We start from the raw sequence: 21,913 nt of genomic DNA, 5'->3' as shown, positions 1-21,913 counted from the left end.
GGGTGGTGTGTCCTGAACCCCATCAGTCTCTTGACTGGTTGAAGCTCCTGGAAGATTCCTTATAAAGGGCTCAAAGGTATCGTGTTAGAGTTCTTGCATATTTAAAACTTGAATGACAGCTTGACTGGATATAAAATTCTTGGTTCATATACTTTTGTTCCTTGCTTTTAAAAATGCTATTCTCTTGTCTTGCTTTGTATGTTCTTTTTGAGACATCTGATGTCAAAATCCCCTTCACTTGTAAGTTGTTTGATTTTTTTTTTCCTTGGAGGCCTTGGAGACTTTTTTCATCTTTAGTCATTTTACTAGGGTACATCTTAGAGTTGATCATTCTGGATATTTTTTCCCAGGTACACAATTGGCCTTTTAAATGTTTAAATTCAGATATTCTTTTATTTCTGGAAAATTTTCTTGAATTGTTGTTTTAAATATTAGTTCTGTTCCATTGTTTTCTTTTCATCAGAGACTCCATCCTATCTTCCTCTCTATCATGTTGCTTCTTATTAACCTGTTTTTAAAAAAAACTTTCTTTTCAATTTATTTTTTTATTGAAGGATAATTGTTTTACAGAATTTTGTTGTTTTCTGTCAAACCTCAGCATGAATCAGCCATAGGTATACATATATCCCCTCCCTTTTGAACCTCCCTCCCATCTGCCTCCCCATCCCACCCCTCTAGGTTGATACAGAGTCCCTGTTTGAGTTTCCTGAGCCATACAGCAAATTCCCATTGGCTATCTCTTTTACACATGGTAAAGTAAGTTTCCATGTTACTCTCTCCATACATCTCACCCTCTCCTCCCTTCTCCCCGTGTCTATAAGTCGGTTCTCGATGTTTGTTTCTCCATTGCTGCCCTGTAAATAAATTCTTCAGTACCATTTTTCCAGATTCTGTATAGGTGCGTTAGAATATGATATTTATCTTTCTTTTAATGACTCACTTCACTCTGTATAATAGGTTCTAGGTTCATCCACCTCATCAGAACTGACTCAAATGCATTCCTTTTTTATGGTTGAGTAATATTCCATTGTGTATATGTACCACAACTTCTTTATCCATTCATCTGCCAATGGACATCTAGGTTGCTTCCATGTTCTAGCTATTGTAAATAGTGCTGCAATGAACAATGCGATACATGTGTCTCTTTCAATTTTGGTTTCCAGGGTATATGCCTAGGAATGGGATTGCTGGGTCATATGGTAGTTTTATTCATAGATTTTTAAGGAATCTCCATACCATCTTCCATAATGGCTGTATCAGTTTACATTCCCACCAACAGTGCAAGAGCGTTCCCTTTTCTCCACACCCTCTCCAGCATTTACTGTTTGTAGACTTTTTGATGATGGCCATTCTGACTGGTGTGAGGTGATAGCTCATTGTGGTTTTGATTTGCATTTCTCTAATAATGAGCAATGTTGAGCATTTTTTCATGTGTTTGTTAGCCATCTGTGTGTCTTCTTTGGATAAATATCTGTTTAGGTCTTTTTCCCACTTTTTGATTGGGTTGTTTGTTTTTCTGGCAGTGAGTTGTATGAGCTGCTTATTGTTTCATTTGCTTTTATTTTCTCCTATTCTGAGGGTTGTCTTTTCATCTTGCTTATAGTTTCCTTTGCCATGCAAAAGCTGTTACGTTTAATCAGGTCTCACTTTTTTACTTTTGTTTTTATTTCCATTACTCTAGGAGGTGGGTCATGCTTTGATTTATGTCATCAAGTGTTCCACCTATGTTTTTCTCTAATAGTTTTATAGTTTCTGGTCTTACATGTAGGTCTTTAATCCATTTTGAGTTTATCTTTGTGTATGGTGTTAGGAAGTGTTCTAATTTCATTCTTTTACACATAGCTGTCCAGTTTTCCCAGCATCATTTATTGAAGACGCTGTCTTTGCCGCATTGTATATTCTTGCCTCCTTTGTCAAAATTAAGGTACCCATAGGTGCATGGGTTTATTTCTGGGCTTTCTATCTTGTTCCATTGGTCTATATTTCTGTTTTTGTGCCAGCACCATCCTGTCTTGATGACTGTAGTTTTGTAGCATAATCTGAAGTTGGGAAGGTTGATTCCTCCAGCTCCATTCTTCTTTCTCAAGATTGCTTTGGCTGTTCGGTGTCTTTTGTGTTTCTATATGAATTGTGAAATATTTTGTTTTAGTTCTGTGAAAAATGCCATTGGTAATTTGATAGGGATCACATTGAATCTGTAGATTGCATTTGGTAGTATAGTCATTTTCCAATATTGATTCTTCCTGCCCAGGAACATGGACTATCTCTCCATCTGTTTATGTTGTCTTTGATTTCTTTCATCAGTGTCTTATAATCTTCTGTGTACAGTTCTTTTGTATCCTTGGTTAAATTCACTCCTAGATATTTATTTCTTTTTGTTGCAATGGTGCATGGAATTGATTCCTTAATTTCTCTTTCTGGTTTTTCATTGCCAAACAATCTTAGTATATAGAAATGCAAGGGATTTCTGTGTATTGATTTTATATCCTGTAGCTTTGCTAAGTTCACTGATTAGCTCTAGTAATTTTCTGATACTATCTTTAGGCTTTTCTATGTACAGTATCATGTCATCTGCAAACAGTGAGAGCTTTACTTCTTTTCCGATCTGGATTCCTTGTATTTCTTTTTCTTCTCTGATTGCTGTAGCTTGGACTTCCAGAACTATGTTGAATAATAGTGGTGAAAGTGGACACCCTTGTCTTGTTCCTGATCTTAGGAGGAATGCTTTCAGTTTTTCACCATGGAGAATGATGTTTGCTGTAGGCTTATCCTGTATGGCCTTTACTATGTTGAGGTAGGTTCTTTGTATGCCCATTTTTTGAAGAGTTTTAATCATAAATGGATGCGGAATTTTGTCAAAGGCTTTTTCTGCATCTATTGAGATTATCATATGATTTTTATCTTTCAATTTGTGAATATGGTGTATCACATTGGTTGACTTGCATATATTGAAAAATCCTTGCATACCTGGAATGAACCTAACTTGATCATGGTGTATGAGCTTTTTGATGTGTTGCTGAACTGTTTGCTAAAATTTTGTTGAGGATTTTTGCATCTATGTTCATCAGTGATATTGGCCTGTAGTTTTCTTTTTTTTGTGTTGTCTTTGTCTGGTTTTTGTATCAGGGTGATGGTGGCCTCATAGAATGAGCTTGGAGGTGTTCCTTCCTCTGCAATTTTTTGAAAGAGTTTTAGAAGGATAGGCATTAGCTCTTCTCTAAATGTTTGATGGGATTCGCCTGTGAAGCCATCTGGTCCTGGGTTGTTGTTTTTTGGGAGATTTTTGATCACAGCTTCAATTTCAGTGCTTGTAGTTGGGTTGTTCATAACTTCTATTTTTCCTGGTTCAGTCTTACAAGATTGAACTTTTATAAGAATCTGTCCATTTTTTCCAGGCTATCCATTTTATTGCCATATAGTTGTTCATAATAGTCTCGTATAATCCTTTGTATTTCTGCACTGTCTGTTGTAACCTCTCCTTTTTCATTTCTAATTTTGTTGATTTGATTCTTCTCCCTTTTTTTCTTGATGAGCCTAGCTAAAGGTTTGTCAATTTTGTTTATCTTCTCAAAGAACCAGCTTTTAGTTTTATTAATCTTTTCTATTGTTTCTTGCATTTATTTCTGCCCAGATCTTTATGATTTCTTTCCTTCTACTAATTTTGGAGGTTTTTTGTTGTTCTTTTTCCAGTTGCTTTAGGTGTAAAGTTAGGTTGTCTATTCGATGTTTTTCTTGTTTCTTGAGGTATGGTTGTATTGCTATAAATTTCCCTCTTAGAACTGCTTTTGGTGCATCCCATAGGTTTTGAGTTGTCATGTTTTCATTGTCATTTGTTTCTAGAAATTTTTTAATTTCCCTTTTGATTTCTTCAGTAACCTCTTGGTTATTTAGAAACGTGTTGTTTAATCTCCATGTGTTTGTGTTTCTTTTTTTTTCTCATAATTGATATCTAGTCTCATAGCATTGTGGTTGGAGAAGATGCTTGATATGATTTCAGTTTTCTTAAGTTTACTGAGATTGGATTTGTGACCCAAGATGTATATCCTGGAGAATGTTCCACATGCACTTGAGAAGAAGGTGTATTCTTCTGCATTTGGATGGAATGTCCTGAAATAAATATGATCCATCTCATCTAGTATATCATTTAAGACTTGTGTTTCCTTATTAATTTTCTGTTTTAATGATCTGTCCTCTGGTGTGAGTGGGGTGTTAAAGTCCCCTACTATTATTGTGTTACTGTCAATCTCTCCTTTTATGTCTGTTAATGTTTGTCTTATATATTGAGGTGCTCCTATATTTGGGTGCATAGATATTTACAATTGTTATATCTTCCTCTTGGTTTGATCCCTTGATCATTATGTGATGTCCTTCCCTATCTAATATTCTTTATTTTAAGGTCTATTTTGTCTGATATGAGGATTGCTACTCCAGCTTTCTTTTGCTTCCCATTTGCATGGAATATATTTTTCCATCCTCTCACTTTCAGTCTGTATGTGTCGTTAGATCTGAAATGGGTTTCTTGCAGACAGCATATATATGGGTCTTGTTTTTATATCCATTCAGCCAGTCTGTGTCTTTTGATTGGAGCATTTAATCCATTTCTATTTAAAGTAATTATTGACATATATGTTCCTATTGCCATCTTCTTGTTTGGGGTTGATTTTGTAGATCTTTTTTCTTCTCTTGTATTTCTTGACTATATAAGTCCCTTTAATATTTGTTGTAAGGCTGGTTTGGCGGTACTGAATTCTCTTAACTTTTGCTTGTCTGAAAAGCTTTTTATTTCTCCATCAATTTTGAATGAGGTCCTTGCCGGTTACAGTAATGTTAGTTGTAGATTTTTCCCTTTCGGTACTTTTAATATATCCTGCCGTTCCCTTCTGGCCTGCAGAGTTTCTGCTGAAAGATCAGCGGTTAAGCATATGGGGTTTCCCTGGTATGTTACTTGTTGCTTCTCCCTTGCTGCTTTTAATATTCTTTCTTTGTGTTTAGTCTTTGTTAGTTTGATTAGTATGTGTCTTGGCATGTGTCTCCTTGGGTTTACCCTGTATGGGACTCTTTGTGCCTCTTGGACTTGATTAACTATTTCCTTTTCCATGTTGGGGAAATTTTCAACTATAATCTCTTCAAAAATTTTCTCATACCCTTTCTTTTTCTCTTCTTCTTCTGGGACCCCTATAATTTGAATGTTTGTGCTTTTGATATGGTCCCAGAGGTCTCTGAGACTATCCTTAGTTCTTTTCATTCTTTTTACTTTACTATGCTCTTCAGAAGTTATTTCCACCATTTTATTTTCTAGCTCACTGATTCGTTCTTCTGCTTCAGATATTCTGCTATTGATTCCTTCTAGAGTATTTTTAATTTCAGTAATTATGTTGTTTGTCTCTGTATGTTTATTCTTTAATTCTTCTAGGTCTTTGTTAATCGATTCTTGCATTTTCTCCATTTTGTTTTCAAGGTTTTTGATCGTCTTTACTATTATCATTCTGAATTCTTTTTTAGGTAGTTTGCCTATTTCCTCTTCATTTAATTGGACTTCTGTGTTTCTAGTTTGTTCCTTAATTTGTGTAGTATTTCTCTGCCATTTCATTTTTTTAAAAAACCTTATTGTGTTTGAGATCTCCTTTTCCCAGCCTTCAGGGTTGAATTCTTTCTTCGTTTTTGTTTTTCCCTCGTAAGTTTGGTCCCGTGGTTTGTGTAACCTTCATACAGGGTGAGGTTTGTGCTGAGTTTTTGTCTGTTTGTTCTTCCTCTGATGGGCAGGGCTGAGTGAGGTGGTGATCCTGTCTGCTGATGACTGGGTTTGTATTTTTGTTTTGTTTGTTGTTTAGGTGAGGTGTCCTGCACAGGATGCTACTGGTGGTTGGGTGATGCCGGGTCTTGTATTCGAGTGGTTTCCTTTGTGTGAGTTCTCACTATTTGATACTCCCTAGGGTTAGTTCTCTGGTAGTCTAGGGTCTTGGAGTCAGTGCTCCCACTCCAAAGGCTCGGGGCTCTATCTCTTATCCCCAGGGTCCAGAGTTTTTATCAGGGTCTTATTGACACAGAATTGAATATGACCATGTATGTAACACTGTGGTTTCCAAGTGTGATGACAGTTTAAAGGCTGGGGTAGCCCCTGATTAGTTCCATGGGTGCAGGCAAATTGTTCCGCTTCTCTGACCTTCAGTTTCCTCGTCAGTTCCAGGCTTCTTTCATCTCTCTTACTTTCTCCATAGTCCAGACTTAACTATCATCCTCTCTTGGACTGTGATAGAGACCTCCTAAATGCCACCTTTGTCTTTCCTGCCAGGCTTCAATTGATTTTGGTCATAAGACTTAGAGTGTGCTGTGAGTGTCCAGGAGTCTCCAGCGGAGACATGGGTCAGCGATGGCCTGCTGCAGGGTCAGGGGTACTCTGCCTGTTTTTAATTCAGCAACTTTCTGATCCTTTTCTGTTCTTTCTTCTTCTCATTTTTATTCTCTTGGTTATATTCCTAATTTTCATATATTTTTTATTACCTTTTAAATTTGACTGTATTCTTCCTTGGACACCTTATAATTATTTAGCTGTCCTTCGTTAGATAATTTAGTTCTATTTTTCACTGAGTCCAACTAAATATCATTTCTTTTCTTCCTATTATGTGTCCAGATGCGTGTTTGAAAAGATACACTTTAGTTTGAAGTGTTGTATTAGTTTTACTCTGCTTTATCTTTGTTGAAAGGTATGTGAGAATTTTCATCAAGTAAGGTGTTCTCTTTTTCTTACAGCTGCCTTATATACATATAGTCAGTCTTTCACCCACTCATTTCATGGATTTGGAAAGATGCATAAGATTTTTAGTTCCAGTGCGCCCTCTTGTGTTAGTATAGCAAACTGGCCTATTAATTTTTTAAAAAATACAGGGCCATGGTGTGTGTGTGTGTGTGTGTTGCGGGTAGGGAGGCGGGGAGAGTCGTGTGTCCTCCAGGATTTTGTTCTCTCTTGCAGGATTCTTAATTTTCACTTGTTTTTCTAGCTGCCTCACACTCCCAATCTCCAAAAGATCCCTTTCCTGTTAACCTTCCCCCTTTATAAGTCATGCCTTTCGGAGACTCCTACCTTGAACGAGCACTGCTAAGTCCCTTTTAGTAAGCGCCCTGATGTACCTTGTTTGGTATTTTTGCAGTTAGGAAACATTTTCTCTTTCTGGAGGGATTTTAGAGCCATCTTGGGGCTACCACACTTCCCTCCCCACAGTAGTTTTTTTCGGACTTCCCTTGTTCTCCATGAAGGCTTGCAGCTGCAGTGTGAGCCAGAGTGCACCGAGAGTTGATGTTTATTTTTCTGCTTGAAGATAATGTGAGTTTGGATGCTGTCTTTATTCTAGTTATGCTAAAGGTGTAGGTTTTGGTAAATATTATTTGTTCTTCTTGCTGTGGTTTTCCTTTTCTTTTTAAAAAAAAAATGTATCTGGGGAGAGTTGAATTGATGTCACCATCATTACCTTGGTTGTCCACAATTCCATTTCTTAAGTTTTGTATCATTTAGAATATCTTTGGCTATAAATTACAAAGGTGCACGCAAGAATGCAGAGGGGACACCCTAAACTCATATCCCCAGGTCCGTGGCAGGGCAGAGCCGTGAGCCCAGCCGACCTGCAGTACGCAGGTGGCAGGGTGTGTGGAGCTCGCTGACTCTGCCCTCTCCGCTCCCTGTGGGCAGGGTTCTGGAGCACCTCAGCAACCTCTCTAGGGAAGTAAACCTGGACTACGAGCGCAGCATGAACAAGATCAACTTTGACAAAATTGTCTCCTCCAAGCCAGAGACGTTCTCCTACGTGACTCTGCCTAAGAAGGAGGAGGAGAAGGTGCCCAAGCAAGGTGAGGGTGGTTGGGCGAAGGTGGTCCCATGGCCACCCCTGGCCAGAGCCCTCCAGCCCCTCCCTCTGGGACCTCCCTGTCCCCAGAACTCATCCCCTTCTTCTCCCTCCTGCTTGGAGAGCTGGGGTTTAGGGTCAGGGAGCAGGTGGTGGTGGAAGAAAGTGCTTCTGTAAAGTCTGGTGCAGAAGTGACTGGGTACATGGATGGGCCCAGGGGCTGTGTGCAGGGTGAGCTAGAGCGGGTGGGAGGAGCCCACGGTTCTTACCCACCTTGAAGGGGCCTGTGACCCAGAGTCACCTGGAGGGAATTGGTTTACCCATCCCAGAATGGGCACTTCACTGTGGGGCCTTTGGGTCACCCAGGTAGATGATGGGAAAGAAGATTTTCCAGGGACATGGGTGTCTCTTCCAGAGAGGAGGCAGGAATTGTCTCCCCATCATTACCTGGGAGATTGGCCCTGATCCCTGGCCCATCCAAGGCTGGTCTGCCACTGGCCCTTGCCCCCCCACCCCGGTAGGACTGGTGAGTGTACCCAGGTACCCCTTCCTGGAACAGAAGGCGGACTTCACCTTTGTGTCCCTGCTTACGCGGTCGGAGGTCATCATGGCCCTCAGCAAGGTGCGGGCCGAGTGCAACAAGGTGACCACCATGTCCCTCTTCCACTCGAGCCTCTCCAAGTACAGCCGCCTGGAGGAGTTCGAGCAGATCCAGTCGCAGACCTTCTCCCAGGTGCGTGGGCATCCAGGGGACGGAGGGCGGCAGCAGGCCAGGGCCTCGGAGCTGTTGGACACAGACAGGGGCCCTGAGAAGCCTGGGAGTCCATCAGCTGAGAGCTCCTGCTTTCCTTGAGACCAGGTCTTGCCTCTTCCTAGACCTTGCAGGAGACTGGGGCGGCCACCAAGGGGGTGGTTCATCTCAGAAAAGGACAAGCAGGCTGGGCACCTTTTCTAGTCGTGCTCTGTCCAACACTGGAGGCGTCTGAAGCAGACTCCTGGCCTTGGAAAGGGGAGCAGGAACCCCATACACCCCTATATCTACCTGAGCATAAGAGCGTGAGGGGCGAGGGGTGTACAGCGTCAAGGGAGACAGGCATGAGCCGGACTAGGAGGAAAGCGTCTTCTTCTCTGCTCCACTCTGTGCCTTGTTGTCTCTGCCTCATTCTCCGTGTCTCTCCATCTCTCCTTTGACTGCTGGGAAAGCCCAGCTTCTGCTGCCCCTCCCTCCTTCCCCTCTCCCCTCTCCCACAAGCCCTGGTCCCCGGTGGGGAGGCGGGCAGGGGGTGTGGGTTGGCAGGGCTTGGCAGTAGGCTGGGGTGGGGGGTGCCGGTCGTCTGAGTCTGGAGGGCCCCCCGATCGTGGCGGCTGCGGGCGGTGGGCCCCTCCATCAGGCGGCCTGGTGATGCCAGCCGTGGCCCGCAGGTGCAGATGTTCCTAAAGGACAGCTGGATCAGCACGCTTAAGGTGGCCATGCGCAGCAGCCTCCGCGACATGAGCAAAGGCTGGTACAACCTCTACGAGACCAACTGGGAGGTGTACCTCATGTCGAAGCTGCGCAAGCTGATGGAGCTGCTCAAGTACATGCTGCAGGACACGCTGCGCTTCCTGGTGCAGGACTCCCTCGCCAGCTTCTCGCAGTTCATCAGCGACGCCTGCTGCAGCGTGCTCGGCTGCGCCGAAGACATGGTCTGGGGCGAAGACTTAATCAACAGCCCCTACAGGTAGGGCTCGGCCGGGCGGAGCCACCTGTCTAACCCTAACACCAGCACTGTTCTTTCTCAGGCGCCAGTGGCTAGGGCGGTGCAGGGTTGGGGACACTGGGGCCGCCAGGGGCAGGGTGCCCAGCTCTGGCAGGTCCTGGATGCCAGGGGTAGGGGTTGCTCCCCTGGTTGCTGGGGGATGTCCCAGCACCTCTGGCTGGTGTGTCTTTTGGTGACCTCCATCTCTCACTCTCTCAGTCAGTCACTGAGTTCCCCAGTAGAGAAATGTTTACTTACTTACTTTTCTCTTTGGCTGTGCTGGGCCTTCACTGCTGCACGCAGGCACTCTCTAGTTGATGTGAGAGGGGTCTACCCTCTGGTCGCAGTGCTCGGGCTTCTCACTGCGGTGGTTTCTCTTGTGGAGCACGGGCTCTAGAGCATGCGGGCTTCAGTAATGGTGGTGCCCTGCGGGTTTGATTGCCCCAATTCATGTGGGATCTTCCTGGACCCAGGATCAAACTGGTGTCCCCTGCTTTGGCAGGCAGATTCTTAACCGCTGGCCCACCAAGAAAGCCCAAGAAATGTTTTCTGAGCACTTGCCATGAATTAGGCAGCATTCTAGGGGAACAAGAAGGGCGTGACCCCCGCTCTCACCTGGGCACAGACAGCAAGCAAAGAAATAAACAGATACAGTCCTTGCTGATCTTGGCAGGGGCTGTGACAGACCTGGGAGAGGGGGCATTGGCAGAGGATTAGGGAGGACATGGCATCTGAGCCAAGAACTGAGGATGAGAGGAAACCCGGTTAGGAGATGCTGGGGAAAGGGCACCAGGCAGAGTCACGGAAGGGAGAGAGAACTTGGAGCCATCACAGAAGGAAACGCCAGCAGCTTCGGCTGGAGTGGGGAAGGCAGGGAGAGCTGGTCAGGATGACACAAGAGAGGTTGCGGGGACCAGGCCAGATGATGCAGAGCCTCCTGGGGTTATGGTCGGGGGCTGGGTTTATTGTAAATGTGGTCAGCAGCCATCAGAGGGGAGTAATAATCTGAACTACATCCCCAAACCATGCTTTGGTTTTATGAGGATGAGCGAGGCAGAAGAGAAGTCGGACCATGGCCCTGGCCCTTGTCTAGACACAGGGTGATGGGCTGGTAGGGCAGATTGGGACAGCGCATGGGCCGCAGTGCTGGGGGAAGGCAGACGTGTGTGGGGAGGAAGCAAGGCTGACCCCTAGCGTTCATTGAACCCTTGTGGGGACTGGGGGGAGGCAGGGAACACAGAATGTCTGAGATGCTCATTCGAGGTCAGGGTGGTAGCAATCCAGAGCATGGGCAGGCTCAGTGGGGATCCAGGCTTGAGGGCCGTTGCCTGTGGTGGGGTGTCTGGAGCTAAGGGTGGTGGGCTCCCAGGGAAGGTGTGGGTGCGACAAGCGCCCAGGGTCTGGCTGACCTGCCCTGATGACCTCGGTACCGCGTGGAGGTCCTCCCTCTCCCTGGGCAAGTGGCTGGAACAGAGGAGCCTGTCTGGCTGGTCTGGGTCTTTCTCTCTGGTAACTTGGCAGTTTCTGGGAAGAGGGCGCAGGCAAGTCTTACTCATGGAGAAGCTCCAGAGCCATCAGGCCACAGCATACGCAGGGGCTGTGCCTCCTGCATGCATGCCTCTTCAGGTCCCTGCCCACTGTCCCCACCCCCTCCCCCCGGCCACTGTCCCTACAGGCCCCGCAAGAACCCGCTGTTCATCGTGGACCTGATGCTGGACACCTCGGGGGTGCACTACAGCACGCCGCTGGAGCAGTTTGAGACTTCTCTGCTCACCCTCTTTGACAAGGGCATCCTGGCCACCCACACAGTGCCCCAGCTGGAGAAGGTACAGTGGGTACTCGTGCCTGGGTGCTGCCATAGCGTCCAGGCAGCTCACCTCCACCATGGGCCTCCCACCCAGCTGGCAGCATGCTCAGCCCTGTAATTCTTGAATAGCTCATTTAGTCCCCACCACCAGCCGAACTGGGAACCATTAACATCCCCATTCTGTAGAGGAGGCTTGGAGAAGCCCAAGCTCACCTAGCTGCAAAGGGTCAGACCTGCGACTGGAGTGAGGCTCGCTCACTTCTGCCACGGCCATGTCTGACCCAGATCCCACCCAGCTCCTGACCTCTCTCTTCCCCTCAGGATATAGACACAAACCCACCTCCACTCTTGAGATCCCTTCTCAAAAGCCCTCATTCCTCATCACAGCACAGCCCGCCACGCCAGAGCTTCTGTAACCCAGTCCCCTCTTCTTTCCCTTGTTGCTTAGAGCCACCAGCAATGTGGTTGTCTTTTTGCCCTGGGGCTGAGCCAGGGAAGGCAGAGGAAGATGCTGCTGCTCAGTGGGCATCACAGGGCTTGTGTTAGTCCATAGCCCCATCTAGGGGACCCAACAGGAAACCCTCTCCCCTCACCACTACCCCCAGACTCCTGCCCACTCAGTCTGAACCACACTCCCACCCCTCTGCCCACCTGCCCTGTGGCTCATGCAGCTCTGTGCCCCTTCCCCCTCGCCCCCAGCTGGTGATGGAGGACATTTTCATCAGCGGCGACCCCCTGCTGGAGTCGGTGGGGCTTCACGAGCCGCTGGTGGAAGAGCTGCGTGCCGTCATCGCCAACGCAGTGCGCAAGGCCATGATCCCCCTGCAGGCCTACGCCAGGGAGTTCAGAAAGTACCTGGAGCTGAACAACAACGATGTCAACACCTTCCTCAAGTGCGTGCACGTGTTGGAGTGTGTCTGCCTGTCTGGGTGACCCCCGCCCACCCTCTCACCAGCCTCTGCCCCTCGTGGGTGCCTGCTGTCCCCAGGGCCTTCCAGACCCAGTGCCCATCAGCCGAGGAGGTGCGGGAGGTGGTGCTCACCCACCTGCACGAGAAAGAGGTCCTGGACAGCTCGCTGCCCAGCAGCATCATCATCGGGCCCTTCTACATCAATGTGGACAACGTCAAGCAGAGCCTGTCCAAGAAGCGCAAGGCCCTGGCCACTTCCATGCTGGATATCCTGGCCAAGAACTTGCACAGGGAGGTGGATAACGTAAGTGCCCGCCTGCCCGGCCCCAGCAACTGCAGCAGCACATGCACCCGTGCATGCAGAGTGAGGCTTAGGCGTGTTGATGGAAGGGTCTGGAAGTCTCCTTGCCTTGACCCTACCAGGGGTCCCCATGAGAGGTCCCAGGAGGTGGGGGCTGCTCTTTATTTCCCTGGACTTATACAGACCTGGGGACCCCTCACAAGGAACCCCCTGAGATGGATCAGTTCACAGAGCTGAGGGTGTGGTGCTGGTGCAGGAGGCTGGTGCAGGAGACGTGCCAGGTGACCCTCAGCTCCCCAGTGAGCTGGCAGGGAGCACCCCTTCTCAGATTGCACTGAAGGATGTGGTGGGGTGGGGGACCAAGGAGGAGGAGCAGGGCCCTGGGAAGGCAAGAGAGGGGCCCGCGGCCTCCCCAGAGCCCTTCCCCTCCTGCCAGATCTGCGAGGAATTCCGCAGCATCAGCCGCAAAATCTACGAGAAGCCCAACAGCATTGAGGAGCTGGCTGAGCTTCGCGAGTGGATGAAGGGTGTCCCCGAGAAGCTGGTGGGGCTGGAGGTGAGACGGGCCCACTGGGAGCTGGAGGAGCAGGAGCCGGGAAGCTGGGACTGAGGGGGACACACAGAGGACAACTGGGCTCCGAGGGTTGGGAGGCTGGGTGCACAGTGGAGATTCGGAGCTCTGCTGTCTGGGAGGTCGGCAGGGCAGAGGGCATGGGTCGGGGGCTGGAGGTCGGAGATGTGGTGGCCACGGCCCCAGGACCCCCAAGCTCAAAGCTAGCCTTGCAGCTGCCATCTACTTCACCATCCCAGGCCTCGCCTCTCCAAAAGAGGGCAGCCTCTCCATAGCACCCAACCACTCTGGGGAGCCTGGTCTGGTTATCCTCCCAGGCACACGTGGTTCTCATGGCTGCCTGTACATGCAGGAGCGGATTGTGAAGATCATGGGCGACTACCAGGTCATGGATGAATTCCTTTACAACCTCAGCACCGAAGACTTCAATGACAAGTGAGTGGGAGGTTGGTCCCCACACCAGGTGGGTGGTGGATAGCAGGATATAGGGGAAAGAGGTACTGAACCACAGTGGCTGCAGGCCACACCAGAGATGCCCTGCTGAGATGCTAGAGGCCGTGGCTCCACGTGGGCCAGGGCCATCTGGCCAGTGGGGCGGAAGGAAGTCTGGCCCCCGTGGTCTAGGGACCCTGCTGCCCCCAGCCTATCTGCATCCTCTATCCCGTCATTGCTGATACACATGTGATCTCTGGGCTTACAATCCCCTTGTTTGTGGTTGAGGCCCGTGAGGGTCCCTGGGAGCACAGAGAAAAGACAAAGCCCAGCCTGATGGGTGGCGCCTGGGGAGGAGCACTGGCCCCCCCCACCTCAGCTCAAGAGCCTCGTGGAAAATGACCTCTGGTTGAGACAACCTTACTCAGGCCTGGAGTCCCCTTGCCCAGCTGTCGTACAGACTGGGGGTGCCTCCAGGTTGCTGGGGCCTGGGAGCGACTGGCACTGTTTCCTGGGAACCCTGCCCGGGAACCCTAAGTCACCTGCTCTGTGGGACATCCTGGTGCCCAGGGCGGCCTCCCACAGGACCTGCAGCCTGAGGCCACCTGCATGCAGAATCCCTGAAGCCCACAGAGCCCCCAGGTCAGCCTGGCAGAGGGCATTGATATGAAGGAAGCAGGTCTGGTATCCCTGGCTGATCACCAAGGAAATAAAGGCTAGAGACTGGCACTTTGCCTCATCTGAGCTGAGGCCCCTGCAGGCCTGAGGTTTAAGAGGGAAACTCAGGATGGCTTCTCTCACGTCAGCCACCACTCCCTCTGTGTCCTGTTGTGCACTGGGCACATTGGGTGTGCATCTCCCTGCACGTTGCCCGCGACCCCAGGGCGGGGACCACTTCCCCTGCCAGGCAGCCGCACTCCGCAGGATGGCAGCAGCTGCCTCAAGGCTCACTTCCACTTCCCTGTTGCCCAGCCCTGGCTGCTCCAGCTGCTGCCCAGATCCCCCGTTTCCCCTTCAACCTGGCCTGCCACCCCATGATTTCAGTGTGACATCCCCACCATTCCCCATCCCCGCTCCATCCAGATGGGCTGCCAGCAACTGGCCTGCTAAGATCCTTGGGCAGATAGAGCTGGTGCGACAGCAACACTTGGAAGATGAGGAGAAGTTCCGCAAAATCCAGCTTATGGATCAGAACAACTTCCAGGAGAAGCTGGAAGGGCTGCAGGTGAGGCTGGGCTCAGGACGCAGACACACACACCCCACACCCCATACCCCCCTACACCCCTCCAGGTCTGCGCCTTGCCCCTCGCAGTCAGGAGGTGCTGTGTCAGTGGTTGCTGGACAAATGAACAAGTGGCTAAAAGAATGCACTGAAGGCCAGAGAGCTGCCTAGGCAGCAAGTTCCTGGGAAATTCAGGGTCTCAGAGAGCCCCAGCTCTTCTGCTGTATCCTGGTGCCCCAGTGGGCATGGCATTCAGGGCACCGGGTCTCATCTGACCTTGTCGTGTTACCAGGGGCAGTCAGCTGCCTGTGAGGGACCAGGAAGCACCCCCTCCAGGAGAAAGTCCTCTCCGAACTGGGAGATGTTGATGCTCTGGGGACCTCAGGTTCCCTGGATGTGCACAGGGATACATGGGCATAAGTGAGGCCGCAGAAGCCCCTGATCCCTCGCTCCTTGGCCCGCAGCTGGTGGTAGCTGGCTTCTCCACCCACGTGGAGATTCTGCGTGCGCATGAAATCGCCAATGAGGTGCGGCGGGTCAAGAAGCAGCTGAAGGACTGCCAGCAGCTGGCGATGCTCTACAACAACCGCGAACGCATCTTTGGCTTGCCCATCACCAACGTAGGCCTACCCGCCCTGGCACACTGTCCCCCATCCCCAAGAAAAGCTCAAGGAGAAGCCCGTGGCCTTTGCGGCCACCTCTGGAACCAGCCACCAGCTGGCAGGGCCCTGCCATTTGCGGGGGGGCAGGACTGAACAGGCTGCCGAGATGAGCTTTCCCACCCTGTGGTCCCCAGGGCGAGGAGGCTGGCTGGACCCCCAGCAAAAAGCAGGAGGCTCAGCACAGACCTGGCTCAGCCACTCAGAGCCCAGACGTGGGGGAAGGAAGAAGGGAGGCCAGGCCTGAGTCCTTGGGGACTGAATCAGGGATGGCAGCCAGGAGCAAGGAAGTGGGGGCGGCCAGGAGGAGCAGCCCGGCCCAGCCCCAGTTCTTCTGCCCCTGCAGTACGACAAGCTCTCCAGGATGGTGAAGGAGTTCCAGCCCTACCTGGACCTCTGGACCACAGCCTCTGACTGGCTGCGCTGGTCCGAGAGCTGGATGAACGACCCCCTGTCAGCCATTGACGCAGAGCAGCTGGAGAAGAACGTCATCGAGTCCTTCAAGACCATGCACAAGTGCGTGAAGCAGTTCAAAGACATCCCAGGTAGGCAGCCCAGCCAGACCGCCGCTCCCCTCACCCCCACCCTGCCTCAGCCTGCTGCCTCTCACCCCTGCCTGCCCTCCCCTGCAGCCTGCCAGGATGTGGCCTTAGACATCCGGGCCCGCATCGAGGAGTTCAAGCCGTACATCCCACTGATCCAGGGGCTGCGCAACCCTGGCATGAGGAACCGGCACTGGGACGTGCTGTCCAGCGAGATCAACATTAATGTCAGGCCCAAGGCCAACCTGACCTTCGCCCGCTGCCTCGAGATGAACCTGCAGGACCACATCGAGAGCATCAGCAAGGTGGCCGAGGTGGCTGGCAAGGAGTATGCCATCGAGCAGGTGGGCAGCCCCCCGCAGGCCCTCCCTGCCCCACCCACATGCTGCCCGATGGTGTGGGAAGGTGACAGTCCTGGGCCCCATCCCTGGGGTCCCTCACCTCAGGGATGAGCTGCGTCTTATTAAGTGTGTTAATAATGTGTGTGAAGTGCTTGGCACAGTGTCCACCAGCCCCGTTATTACTCAGTTATTCCTCTCAAGTTATTCCTCCCTCAGGAATGTGCTGAGAGCATTGCCTCACTTAGCAGATGAGCAAATTAAGGCTCAGAGAGGTTCAGCAATTGGCCAAGGCGGCCTAGCCAGTAAGGGCTGGAACTGGGACCAGAGCTCCTAACCAGTGACTTAGCTGCCCCACAGCATACCAGTACATGCATCCAGCGCGTCTGCCCTGGATTCCGACGAGGGCCCATGGGGGACTTGTTGACTAGACAAGATGAGAGTTTACAGAGGGGGCTTGACTGAAGGTCCTGGTTGAGCAAAGCCTGACTTTTCCTGCCCAGTGCTGCTCAATGTGGGCCTGCTCTTTCTGGGGACCCAACCCTGTCTTATACCACCCACCCCCCACCCCCAGGCTCTGGACAAGATGGAGAAGGAGTGGTCCACCATCCTGTTCAACGTGATGCCCTACAAAGAGACAGACACCTACATCCTCAAGAGCCCAGACGAGGCCTCGCAGCTGCTCGATGACCACATCGTCATGACCCAGAGCATGTCCTTCTCACCCTACAAGAAGCCCTTTGAGCAACGCATCAACTCCTGGGAGACCAAGCTGAAGCTGACGCAGGTGGGCCTTCCTGCCCTCTCCTCCCCCACCCTGCCCAGTGCCCTGTCCCGAGGTGGCTCCTGATGATGTTTGAGTGGGGCTGGATGCGGTGAAGTGCCTTGCCCAGGTTTGCCCGGCTCCTGGCTCTCTGACAGGCCCCTCGGTCAGAGGAGGCGGACTAGAATGGGGCTCTCCATCTCTGATGTTGGGCTGCTGGAGTTGGCAGTTCAGGGCTTGGAAGTGGGGCCAGAGTTTGGGCCAAAGCTGCCCTTAAAGAGGAGCACAAGAGCTGCCCCCAGACCCCTGAGTGCTGCCTGGGCTTGGGGCAGCTGGGACCTCCAGGCTTGGGGCTTTCTGGGCTGGACACCACGAGGCCTGAGGCTCCTCAGTGTCTCTTCCCACTATTCCCTGAGCCTCCCACTCCCACTCCTGTCTTACTTGGAGCCGCCTTTGGGGGAGGGCACCAGGGCACTGGGGATCACTGTTCTTTAGGGCTCTCGAGGCAAGTGGCTGGGGCTATCTTCAGAGCCCTGAGGTCAGTCCAGGGCAGGCCTACTAGTGTGATCCCAGCAACTCCTTCTAGAGGGCTTCCTGGTAGCTATTCAAAGACCTCCAGTGAAGGCCAGAAGCTGAAAGAGGAAGACCTGCCTGTGTTCCTTGGGTCACCCAGAGAGGCCTGAGGTCATCAGCATTGTCCCTGGGTCTCCATCCTTTGCTGTCCTCTCTCCCTGGAGTCCCATTTCCTCCAGGGATCAGCATCAAGCAGCCCTCACCGACTCCCCCACCACCCCCCGCCTGTAGGGTGTTCCCATTGAGGCTTCTGGTCGATGCCCCTTACAGAGCTCATCACATGTGCTGGGGCCCTCAGTGATTCAGAGGCATAAGTGGCTGTTCAGAGGGTGGTGGGCTCCTCGAAGGCAGGGACCACCCTCTCCTCTGTTTCCTCTGGAGCCCACATGGGCCTGACCTGGGCCTGACAGAGCTCACAGCTTGTGAAGAAGAGAATGAACTCATGAATGAATGAATGCGTTTGCACTGATAGGGAAAAGCAAGAGACAAATTCGGAAAGGGGATTGTGGAGGCAAGAGGGGATGGTGACTTGAAGAGGGCTCACTTGTGGACTGATGTTTTAGAGAGTATTTTAGGGGATCTCAAGCTCAAGTCCAAGTACACCACCAAGAATCCTGGGGTCATAGACCCAGAGTCCTCCCAGGAGAGGAGACTAGTTTGGGCTTCCATGCACTGAGCTCTGTATTGTTTCCTCGTGGTGTGCTGCTTGGGGTGTGGTTCTCTCATAGGAAGAGTAGCTCCCCTGGCTCTGTTGGAGGCCTGGACATCCTATGGGGGACTTGGGGTTTCTCTGGAAGGCAGGCATCCATGCAGCCCTCTTTGTTGCCTGGAGTCCTGTGACTGACAGCGCCACCTAGAAATTTCCCCATGGGCACAGGCTCTGGCCCCCAGTGCTTTGCCCAGAACTCAGTGGGATAAAATGTCTGGGTCACAGGGGCCAGGATCCAACTTGGGCCGCAGGCCCTGACAGTCCATGCCCTGTCCAGGAGGTGCTGGAGGAGTGGCTGAACTGTCAGCGGGCTTGGCTCTACCTGGAGCCCATCTTCAGCTCCGAGGACATCAACCGGCAGCTGCCGGTGGAGAGCAAGCGCTACCAGACCATGGAGCGGATCTGGAGGAAGATCATGAAGAATGCCTACGAGAACCGGGAGGCGAGCTCACACAGGGATGGGAGGAGGGCAGCTGGGGCACTGAAGAGGTTCCTGGCCTCACCTCTTCCTGAACAAGGAAGACTGGAGGACGAGTCCAAGGCTTTGGTCTTAGCCGTTGTCCTCCTGAGTGGGCTCCCCAGTCTTGAGACACGCCTCAGAAACACAGCACTTGATGGTTTTTCCTCTTGGAGATTTGCAGTCCCCATTAGTATTTTTAAAGGACCTGACAAGTCCTGCAGCAAATCAAATTCCTTGGCTTTGGTTAACTGTAGTTTTTTGTTTGTTTGTTTTTAATATTCATTTACTTATTTGGTTGCATTGGATCTTGGTTGCCCTTCAGCATGTGGGATCTTAGTTCCCTGACCAGGGATCGAACCTGTATCCCCTTCATTTCAAGGCAGATTCTTAACCACTGGACCACTAGAGAATTCCAACCCTAGTTTTTAATCATAGACTTTTTTCCTGTGGGGCTTACAAGTGATGGAGACAGCCCCTGTGCTAAGTCGCTTCAGCCACGTCTGACTCTTTGTGACCCCATGGACTGTAGTCCACCAGGGTTCTTTGTCCATGGGATACTCCAGGCAAGAATACTGGAGTGGGTTGCCATCCACTCCTCCAGAACATCTTCCTGACCCAGGAATCGAACTCACGTCTGTAATGTCTCCTGCATTGGCAGGCGGGTTCTTTACCACTAGCTCCACCTAGGCTATTGTAAACAGTGCTACAGTGAACATTGGGGTACATGTGTCTTTTTGAATTATGGAGGCAGCCCCTGGTTTAGGGCAATTTTCCTGTCCCTCTCTCTTCCCAGGCTCGCTGAGAGTCTCTAGGAAGCACGTATGGGTCCTTCTCTGAGCCCACCTTGCTGCCTCCCAGCCGGGCCACACTCACTTTCAGTTTGTCTTTGACCCGGGCCACGCAGGTGATCAATGTGTGCTCTGACCAGAGGCTGCTGGACAGCCTGCGGGACTGCAACAAGCTGCTGGACATGGTGCAGAAAGGCCTCAGCGAGTACTTGGAGACCAAGCGGAGCGCCTTCCCCAGGTGGGGGACGCCTGGCCCACGCCTGCTCTGCTCCCGCCTGCCATCGAGGCTGGGGCCCAGTACCCTGTCAGGGTGGGGTGCAGGGATGTCGGTAGTACTGGGACAGCTGGGACCCAGGGCTGCCTGACGGCCCTCACCCCCGCCTCCCTGGCAGATTCTACTTCCTATCTGATGACGAGCTGCTCGAGATCTTGTCCCAGACAAAGGACCCCACCGCCGTACAGCCCCACCTGCGCAAGTGCTTCGAGAACATCGCCCAGGTGGGTACCTGGGCCAAGGGCTCAGGTGCCCTGAGGGCACCGTCCCAGGGAGGATACCTGTTCTCTCACCCCAAGTCTTTTTAGCAGGGAATGAGATCCCAGGCCCTCGGAGACATCCCTGGGGTCTGTGGGAGGAGGGTCAGCTCCCTCAGCTCAGGGTTGGGGAGCTCTTGATCCCAGCTCATCCAGGGGTGCCCTGGCCCCCCTGCAATCCACTGAGGTGCTGGCTAGGCTGAGAAACCCAAGAGGTCAGAGGCTGCTGAATCCCCTCGTCCTCATCTTCATCTACAAGGGAGGCCTCACAGGCCTGTGGGAGGGGGGCATGGGGGGCACTCGCAGGGCAGGCTTAGCCTCCTTCCCCAAGTGGGCGGGGCCACAGCTGGAGCAGGCAGATCCGTCCTGCCCACGAAGAATCAGGGGAGGTCCAGCCAAGGGGAGCTCTCTTCCAGAGGCGAGAGCCATCTTCTGAAGGTGGAGGACACAGGCGGGGTCCACGCTGGGGCTCTGGTGGGCAGGGCCTCTGGACACACTGAGGTTCACCCCACTCTCACTACTTCCCCCCAACCCCAGCTGCTGTTTCAGGAGGACCTGGAGATCACACATATGTACTCGGCAGAGGGTGAGGAGGTGCAGCTGTCCTTCTCCATCTACCCGTCCAGCAACGTGGAGGACTGGCTGCGGGAGGTGGAAAACAGCATGAAGGCCAGCGTGAGGGACATCATCGAGAGGGCCATCAAGGCCTACCCCAGGGTGAGCCACACCACCCCTCCCAGCGCAGCCTCCCAGCCTGCTCATCCTTCCATTGGCTCCTTTCTCAGCGCCTTTCTGCTCCATCACGAGGGCTGGGTTACCTGCCTGTGTTGACTAAAAAAGATGCACAACTTGAGAGTTGTGAGTTAAGTTTTATTTGGGGCAAAATGAGGACTGCAGCCTGGGAGGCAGCACCTCAGATAGCTCTGAGGGACTGCTCCAAAGCAGCACTGGGGGAAGGTCAGTACATACGATTTTGGTGAAGCGGGAGCTTAATGAAATCAAGCGCTTCCTTTTTTGTTTTTTTTTTCACATGTTTGGTACTTCATTATTTTTTAAATTAATTAATTAATTTATTTTACTTTACAGTATTGTATTGGTTTTGCCATACATTGACTTGAATCCGCCATGAGTGTACATGTGTTCCCCATCCTGAACCCCCATCCCACCTCCCTCCCCATCCCATCCCTCTGGGTCATCCCAGTGCACCAGCCCCGAGCACCCTGTATCATGCATCAAACCTGGACCGGCGATTCGTTTCACATATGATATTTTACATGTTTCAGTGCCATTCTCCCGAATCATCCTGCCCTCACTCTCTCCCACAGAGTCCAAAAGACTGTTCAATACATCTGTGTCTCTTTTGCTGTCTCGCTTACAGGGTTGTCATTACCATCTTTCTAAATTCCATATATATGCGTTAGTATACTGTATTGGTGTTTTTCTTTTTGGCTTACTTCACTCTGTATAATAGGCTCCAGATGTATAATGAGGCATCCACCTCATTAGAACTGATTCAAATGTATTCTTTTTAATGGCTGAGTAATACTCCATTGTGTATATGTACCACAGCTTTCTTTATCCATTCATCTGCTGATGGGCATCTAGGTTGCTTCCATGTCCTGGCTATTATAAACAGTGCTGCAATGAACACTGGGGTACACGTGTCTCTTTCCCTTCTGGTTTCCTCAGTGTGTATGCCCAGCAGTGGGATTGCTGGATCATAAGGCAGT

General features: G+C 50.9%; 1 protein-coding gene across 9 annotated transcripts in view; it reads left to right on the top strand.

The window, feature by feature from the left end:
• Window positions 1-21,913, top strand: part of DNAH1 (dynein axonemal heavy chain 1) — an 80,622-nt gene that overhangs the window by 22,403 nt on the left and 36,306 nt on the right. For 8 of the 9 annotated variants that reach the window (XM_061396710.1, XM_061396707.1, XM_061396708.1 and 5 more), the window contains exons 9-25: window positions 7,685-7,842; window positions 8,360-8,571; window positions 9,261-9,559; window positions 11,253-11,403; window positions 12,084-12,277; window positions 12,373-12,598; window positions 13,032-13,151; window positions 13,519-13,601; window positions 14,682-14,823; window positions 15,285-15,440; window positions 15,826-16,024; window positions 16,112-16,365; window positions 16,934-17,146; window positions 18,682-18,846; window positions 19,769-19,890; window positions 20,045-20,150; window positions 20,721-20,900. In XM_061396710.1, coding sequence (XP_061252694.1) covers window positions 7,685-7,842; window positions 8,360-8,571; window positions 9,261-9,559; window positions 11,253-11,403; window positions 12,084-12,277; window positions 12,373-12,598; window positions 13,032-13,151; window positions 13,519-13,601; window positions 14,682-14,823; window positions 15,285-15,440; window positions 15,826-16,024; window positions 16,112-16,365; window positions 16,934-17,146; window positions 18,682-18,846; window positions 19,769-19,890; window positions 20,045-20,150; window positions 20,721-20,900 — 2,980 coding nt within the window. The remainder of the gene's footprint in view (window positions 1-7,684; window positions 7,843-8,359; window positions 8,572-9,260; window positions 9,560-11,252; window positions 11,404-12,083; window positions 12,278-12,372; window positions 12,599-13,031; window positions 13,152-13,518; window positions 13,602-14,681; window positions 14,824-15,284; window positions 15,441-15,825; window positions 16,025-16,111; window positions 16,366-16,933; window positions 17,147-18,681; window positions 18,847-19,768; window positions 19,891-20,044; window positions 20,151-20,720; window positions 20,901-21,913) is intronic. The other variant, XM_061396711.1, reaches the window with a different exon arrangement.

Source organism: Bos javanicus, chromosome 22, assembly GCF_032452875.1.
Source record: "Bos javanicus breed banteng chromosome 22, ARS-OSU_banteng_1.0, whole genome shotgun sequence".
Taxonomy (NCBI): Eukaryota; Metazoa; Chordata; class Mammalia; order Artiodactyla; family Bovidae; genus Bos; species Bos javanicus.
The sequence above is the reverse complement of the archived record's forward strand: the minus strand, read 5'-3'. Positions and strand labels throughout refer to the sequence as shown.